Below are 7,069 nucleotides of genomic sequence, written 5' to 3'. Positions count from 1 at the left end.
ACTGACTGGGGAGAAATGGCAAGAACACTTTCGGAACTCTGATAATTTGGGCTTCAAATCTGGTTTGTTTGTTTGTTTTTGCGGTACGCGGGCCTCTCACTGCTGTGGCCTCTCCCGCTGAGGAGCACAGGCTCTGGACACGCAGGTTCAGTGGCCATGGCTCACGGGCCCAGCCGCTCCGCGACATGTGGGATCTTCCCGGACCGGGCCACGAACCCGTGTCCCCTGCATTGGCAGGCGGACTCTCAACCACTGCGCCACCCAGGAAGCCCTTGAAATACTGTTTTACAGATCTATATACTGTGACATGTGTAGCAAACACCTTAATTTTTAGAAAACATATTGGACTGATTTTATTCTCAAAGGAAAACGAGAGAGAAAAATAATTCATATTTCTTGAATCTCTTGTATTTTAAAAACATACCATAAAGAAAATACTTAATTCATGATTATATTTTCTCCACTTTCCCATATCTAAATAGTAAGGATTTCTGTAGTTCTATAATTTAACTTTTCACCACGTAAACTAGTAACTTGGTACCTTCAGATTTTACCCTGCAGGTGTTCTTTCCCACTTGCAGGTTACATGCAATTCTGATGCGTGGAGGTAAGGAGCGAGTCTGTGACTCCAGATACACCAGAGAATCTTAGTATTGGAAGGGATGGTAGAGGTCGTTTTGTCTAACCTTCCTGTCCTTCCTGTCTTTCTCCTCTTATGCCGTCTGTTTGAGTCCTTCCCAGAGGCTTCTGGAAGGATGTCCCTTGGTGAGCACTTGATGTGTTCGGTTTTTCAGGAGTCGATGATCAGGGATATGGCTGAGGCTCTCACCCAGTGGGGGCAGCTGAACACTCCTCAAGGAGATGTGCCTGAGAAACATAGGAATCTGGTCTTGCTGGGTAAGCATCACCCCGGCCCCCACCCAGTGTGGGAATTTACCCAGTGTGGTACCTTTGCTTCCTCAGTTCCTAGGAGCTCTGACGTTCTTAGATTCAAAGATTCTTAATCCCTTCGTAAGGTCTGATGCAGGCAATTTCTTCTTTTTGTTTCTGGATATAAGTTTAAACCTTCTGGAGTCAGAAGTGGACAGCTTTATATCGTAATTGCCTAGGCGGTAGCGTCCTTCTTCCCTACTCCCTGACCAAGGATGTTGAGACAAAGTTCTAATAAAAACACCTCTTAAGAGATGGGTGCTTATTCTTTTAATAGGGAGAGGTAAAAACAAGTGATTCAATTATTCTGAACTCAAATAGACCCCATATCAATCTTCCTACCTTCTTCTGAGCGCTGTTGAGGGAGAAATCCAGAACCGACCTTTCTCTCTCTTATACTGACTGTCTTTTCTAACGACCAAGGATCTAACACTGAGCTCTTTACCAGACTCCTTTTTCTTTCCCCACAAACAGGGCTTCCAATTTCCAAGCCTGATGTAATCTCTCAGTTAGAGTGTGGGGAGGAGCTGGAGAGAGAAGTCTCAAAAGCAACTAGTCCAGGTGAGTGATTTTTGGAAACAGTGAACGTAAAACCCAGATGGTCAGTGGGAAAAGCATCTTTGCAATGCTTGTGGAGGAGCCTTTCCAGATTTCGCTAGACCCATGGAAAGCTTGAAGTGAAGTGCCTTTCTCCTGGGCCATACTCCAGCTCTGTGTATGCTGACCTGTTGTAGAGTCATAATTTTATTTTTTAGAAAGTCAGTACTTTCCACCCTTTCAAACCAATTCTTTTTCCCAAATAAGGTGAAATGAAGTCAACATTTTAATGTTTGTTAATAATTTGTTTGGGTGCAAGGCTCTAAACCAGATTTTTTATTTTATTTATTTATTTATTTATTTGTATTTTTTTGCGTTACGCGGGCCTCTCACTGTTGTAGCCTCTCCCGTTGTGGAGCACAGACTCCGGATGTGCAGGCTCAGTGGCCATGGCTCACAGGCCCAGCCGCTCTGCGACATGTGGGATCCTCCCGGACCGGGGCACGAACCCGTGTCCCCTGCATCGGCAGGCGGACTCTCAACCACTGCGCCACCAGGGAAGCCCCAGGTTTTTTCATATATGTTATTTTATCTCTGCAGGATAACGTGACTTTTTGTCTCAGAACAATGACTATAAATTGATCTCTGAGTCGTCCCTTGCCTTCTTCTCTAAGTGGAGGTAGCATAGCATAGTGGTTAAGAGTGCAGACTTTGGAACCACTCTTCCTGGGTTCAAAGCCAATCTGAACTACTTACTAGCTCTGTGGGCTTTAACAGATTGATTATTCTTTCTGTGACTCAAATTCCCCAACTGTAAAATGCGGGTAATGATAGCACTTAACTCATAGGGTTGTTGTGAGGATCAAATGAAATAATCCAAGGGAATGCTTAGAACAGTACATGGCTATGTGCTAAGCAAATGATAGCTAATGATTAAGTCCTGCTAACTTTTCTTTTGAAAGATGTCATGGATTTGAGCCTATCACTTTTGTCAAACTGGATACTGCAATAGACTACCAGCTAATTATACTTTCTTTAGCTTTTAATTATACTTTCTTATCCTTGTCTAATTAGGCAGCATAATACTGCCAGATTTCCCACAGTGAGTTGTTTACTCTGCCAGTTCTCTATTCCTCTACCTGCCTTCAAGACCTACCTGCCTACTCATTTTATCTTCTTTGTTCAACTTGAACGCTTAACACGAGATAGGCAAGTCTCTGACTATCCTCCGCTAACCATGTGTTTTCTGCAAACGTTTGAGGCTTCAGTTCTTCCACTCCCCTTAGCTAAAAGTCCATTTGCCTTTAAGCTGCTTCTACCTATTTATCCTTACAATCCTAGCCACTTCCTTGATTATGATACGTCATTGAGAAGGTTATATCGTATTGATTTATTTCATGTAGAGTCACGGTTGGAATGGATAGTAATGACCATTTAAGTCTAGAATATTTAAAAATTTCTAGCAGTGCAGGTTTTCCCCCCAAACTCTTCCTAAGAAGCCTGGAATTAGGGGACAGGTGTCCTGACAGGTTGGGGACCAATCTGAGCATGTGGGGATTTGACCTTCCCCTCCCCACACACTACTTATTTTTTTGTAAAGGTTGGTTCTGTTTTGCTGTTTCCAATTTGTTCGGTGTGGTGCGATCAGAGATGATCAGTTGCTTTTTAATTACTAATTGAATTTGTAGATCTGAACTACCTTGAATGCTAGCTTCTAGGATTTGTGTCTCACCTTGAGACAGTGGAACCAACAGAGATTTTTGTGTAAGAGGTATGCTTTTAAAAGGTTAGTCTGCCAGCAGTGATTGGGACATATTGGAACAAGAAAAGATTGGTGGTAAGATCAGCTATTGATGGACATTCTCAGGGCATGATGCTCTGGTGAGGTGGTGACAGTGGGCAGTCCATAGGAGACCATCATTTTCTGATCCCAGTCCAGTCTCCACCAGACCCTGTTTCTTATCTGCTATTTCCCCCATCACCTGTGTTTAGTCTTGTTCTGTTATTCTTTCTCATTTCCTCCCCTGCTGGATACAGGAATGTTGAGCACTGCTTTGCCCAGTCATCTTTCTTTTCTCATGCTCTCTCAAGGTTGCAGGGCTATTTTTGAGAACTTACAAGTTCCTCTGTCCCCTGTAAGCATTTTTTGTTTGTTTCATTATTTTCCTACCACAGCAATTATTTTTCTCTCAGTGTAGGAAATGATACATTGTATTTTTGTTTCTTTCACACTGGGATACAGGACTGGAATGCAAGGAGCTAACTCCAGAGCAGGACATTTCTGAAGAAGAATTAGCCCCTGTTAACACTGGGGTGTTAATAGAGAGATTTCCAAAGGAAAGTTCCAGTGAATGTGAGGATTCTTTAGAGAGTCAGCAGGAAAACCATGAGAAACATTTAATACAAGAGGTTGTCCCTCAGAAGAAACCTTCTGGGGAGAGAAGTTACCAGTGTGATGGATTTGGAAGAAATTTTAGTCAGAGGACATTCCTTGTTCAGCAGCAAGGAGAACGACGACACAATTGTGATTCATTTAAAAAGAACTTGAAACAAAATTCAGATCTAATGAAACATGAGAAAATTTGTGCAGAAAAGAAGCCTTGGAAGTGTAATGAGTGTGAAAAGGCCTTTAGTTACTACTCAGCTTTTGTCTTACATCAGAGAATTCACACAGGAGAAAAACCCTACGAATGTAATGAATGTGGTAAAGCCTTTAGTCAGAGCATACACCTTACTCTACACCAGAGAATTCATACGGGAGAGAAACCTTACAAATGTCACGAATGTGGGAAAGCCTTCAGTCACCGCTCAGCCCTTATTCGGCATCATATAATCCATACTGGGGAGAAACCCTATGAATGCAATGCGTGTGGGAAGGCCTTTAATCAGAGTTCATACCTCACTCAACATCAGCGAATTCATACTGGAGAGAAACCTTATGAGTGTAATGAATGTGGAAAGGCCTTCAGCCAAAGCACATTCCTTACCCAGCATCAGGTCATTCACACTGGAGAAAAACCCTATAAGTGTAATGAATGTAGGAAAGCTTTTAGTGATCGTTCAGGCCTTATTCAGCACCAGAGAACTCATACTGGGGAGAGGCCTTATGAGTGTAATGAATGTGGGAAAGCCTTTGGCTACTGTTCAGCCCTGACTCAACACCAGAGAACTCACACTGGGGAGAAACCCTACAAATGCAATGATTGTGCCAAAGCCTTCAGTGACCGCTCAGCCCTTATTCGTCATCAGAGAACACACACTGGAGAGAAACCTTACAAGTGTAAGGATTGTGGAAAAGCTTTCAGCCAGAGCTCATCTCTTACAAAGCATCAGAAAACTCACACTGGAGAAAAACCTTATAAGTGTAAGGAATGTGGAAAAGCTTTCAGCCAGAGTTCATCCCTTTCTCAACATCAGAAAACTCATTCTGGAGGGAAAACCAAGGAATATGGAAAAGCCTTTAGTGAGCATTCAGCCTTTGGCCAGCAAAAGAGAATTCATACTGGATAAAGGTCCTGTACATGTAGTATGTTCAGAACATATTTATTGAACAATTTACTATACATGCTGTGAGGGCTACAAAGGAATTTAAGACTGTGTTACAAAAAAAAGATCTAATTGAGAAGTCATTGTTGATATGGGACATAGCTTATTTAGAGTGTGAAAGAAGGGCTTTACATTTTTTTAAGTAACAGAGGAAGTTGTGTATTTCCCTGGGGAGAGAGGGAAATTATTTCCAACACCCTAATGTGTATGTAAGCTACCAAATCCTTGTGAGAGAAATAGGGTGTGCCATGATGGAAAGAGGCCATCTTGGCTGGGGTAGGTGGTCTCATAATGCTAAGGAGATGAAGTTTTGAAGGGATAAATTGTCCTTTTAGGCAAATTGCAAGGGTGGAAATAAGAGGTTGGCAATTCACAATGAACCTGTACAGGGTTGAGAGTGGTGGTGGAAGGGACGTTGTCCTTGGTCTTAAATACCAGAGCACTTAGGAGGTGGATAGAAAGCATAGACAAAAAGAGCTGGGGGATGAACTCAAATGTTGATTGAGATAACTACTCAAATGAGTACCAAGAACCAGGAAAAATATCAGTCAGGCTTGTTAGTTAGTCACAAAGTTTCCATCTTGAAGCCAAGGAATATTGGCCTGGCAAGTCCACTTCTGCACTCTTGGTCTTTTAGACAATGTTCATTGAGAAGTTACCTACTAAGAATCACAACTCCAAGGGTCAAGGCTGACAGCCTAGAAAGGGAGATTACAGAAGGGACCTCTGATGCTTTCAGTCTGTTTTAAGGTGAGTTACCTGAGAATGTGCATATTTATAAAAATTTGCCTCAGTTGTATGTAGTTTGTACCCTAGGCTTTTTCATACCATCGTTTAATTTACCTGTAGACCTGAACTGACGCGGCATATTAGGTGGTAAACAACTTGAAAACACTAGAAACACCTTTCATCATTTTACTCTTAAATAGAGGCAGGTGGTATCTTTATATTTGTTTTTTTTTTTCACTGAAACTTTGAAGATTATTTTTGCAAACATTTTGAGTACTGTGTTTTTAGTGGTTACAAGTTCGACTGTGATGTCTTAGTGTGCATTTCTTTCAGTTTATCCTGCTTTCTGTGCTTCTTGAGGCTGTAGGTGTGTGTCTTTTGCCAGATTTGGTGGATTCTCAGCCCCATTTCTTTGAATACATCTTCAGCCTCCACCCCCACCCCTTCTAACAAATGTTAGATCTGTAGTCTCACAGGTTCCTGAGACTCTGTTTACTTACTTTTTGGTACGTTTTTATCTTAGTCTGCATGGGTTGCCATAGCAAAGTGCCATAGCTTGGGTGACTCAAACAACGGAAATTAATTTCTCACAGTTTTGGAGGCTAGAAGTCCAAGATCAAGGTGTTGGCCTTGGTCTCTGATGAGGGCTCTCTTCCTGGCTTGCAGATGGCTGCCTTCTTGCTGTGTCCTCATATGGCCTTTTCTTGGTGCCTGAGCATGGAAGGAGAGAAAGAAAGCGCTTGCTCTCTTCCTTTTGTAAAACCACCAGTCCTGTCCGATTAGGAATCCAGCCTTATGACCTCATGTAGCCTTAATTCACTCTGAAAAACCCTATCTCCAAATACAGTCTCATTGGAAATTAGCACTTCAACATATGAATTTTGGTGGGATACAATTCAGTCCATAGCATTTCAGTCCCTGGCCCCCCAAATTCATGTTCTCACATGCAAAAATATATCCACTCCCTCCCAACAACCCCTAAAGTCTTAACTTATTGCAGCATCAACTCTAAAGTCAAGTTCAAAGTTTCACCTAAATATCACATAAATGAGATATGGGTGAGACTTGAAGTATCATTCATCCTGAGGCAAAATTCATGTCCAGCTGTGAACCTGTGACACCAGATAGGTGATGTGCTTCCAAAATTCGATTGTGGGGCAGCATAAGATAGACATTCTCACTCCAAAAAGGAGAAATAGGAAAGAAGGAAGGGGTGATGGATCCCAAGCAAGCCCAAAACCTAGCAAAGCAAGCTCCATGAGATCTTCAGGTGAGGATAAACCTCTCTGGCTTTGTGTCCCACCTTCCAGACCTGCTCGTGCAGCCA

At 42.3% G+C, this 7,069-nt stretch overlaps 1 protein-coding gene across 1 annotated transcript; it reads left to right on the top strand.

The window, feature by feature from the left end:
• Nucleotides 1-3,681: 3,681 nt before the first annotated feature.
• LOC114900945 (zinc finger protein 501-like) lies at nucleotides 3,682-5,559 on the top strand (the record flags this gene model as incomplete). The annotated part of the gene is made up of 1 exon (XM_029232508.1): nucleotides 3,682-5,559. A coding segment is annotated over one exon (1,296 nt), but the record flags the coding sequence as incomplete, so codon positions are not given.
• Nucleotides 5,560-7,069: the final 1,510 nt, after the last annotated feature.

This window comes from Monodon monoceros, unplaced genomic scaffold (genome assembly GCF_005190385.1).
Source record: "Monodon monoceros isolate NGI ecotype Baffin Bay Population unplaced genomic scaffold, NGI_Narwhal_1 Super_Scaffold_19, whole genome shotgun sequence".
Taxonomy (NCBI): domain Eukaryota; kingdom Metazoa; phylum Chordata; class Mammalia; order Artiodactyla; family Monodontidae; genus Monodon; species Monodon monoceros.
This window is presented reverse-complemented; position numbering and strand designations above follow the sequence as displayed.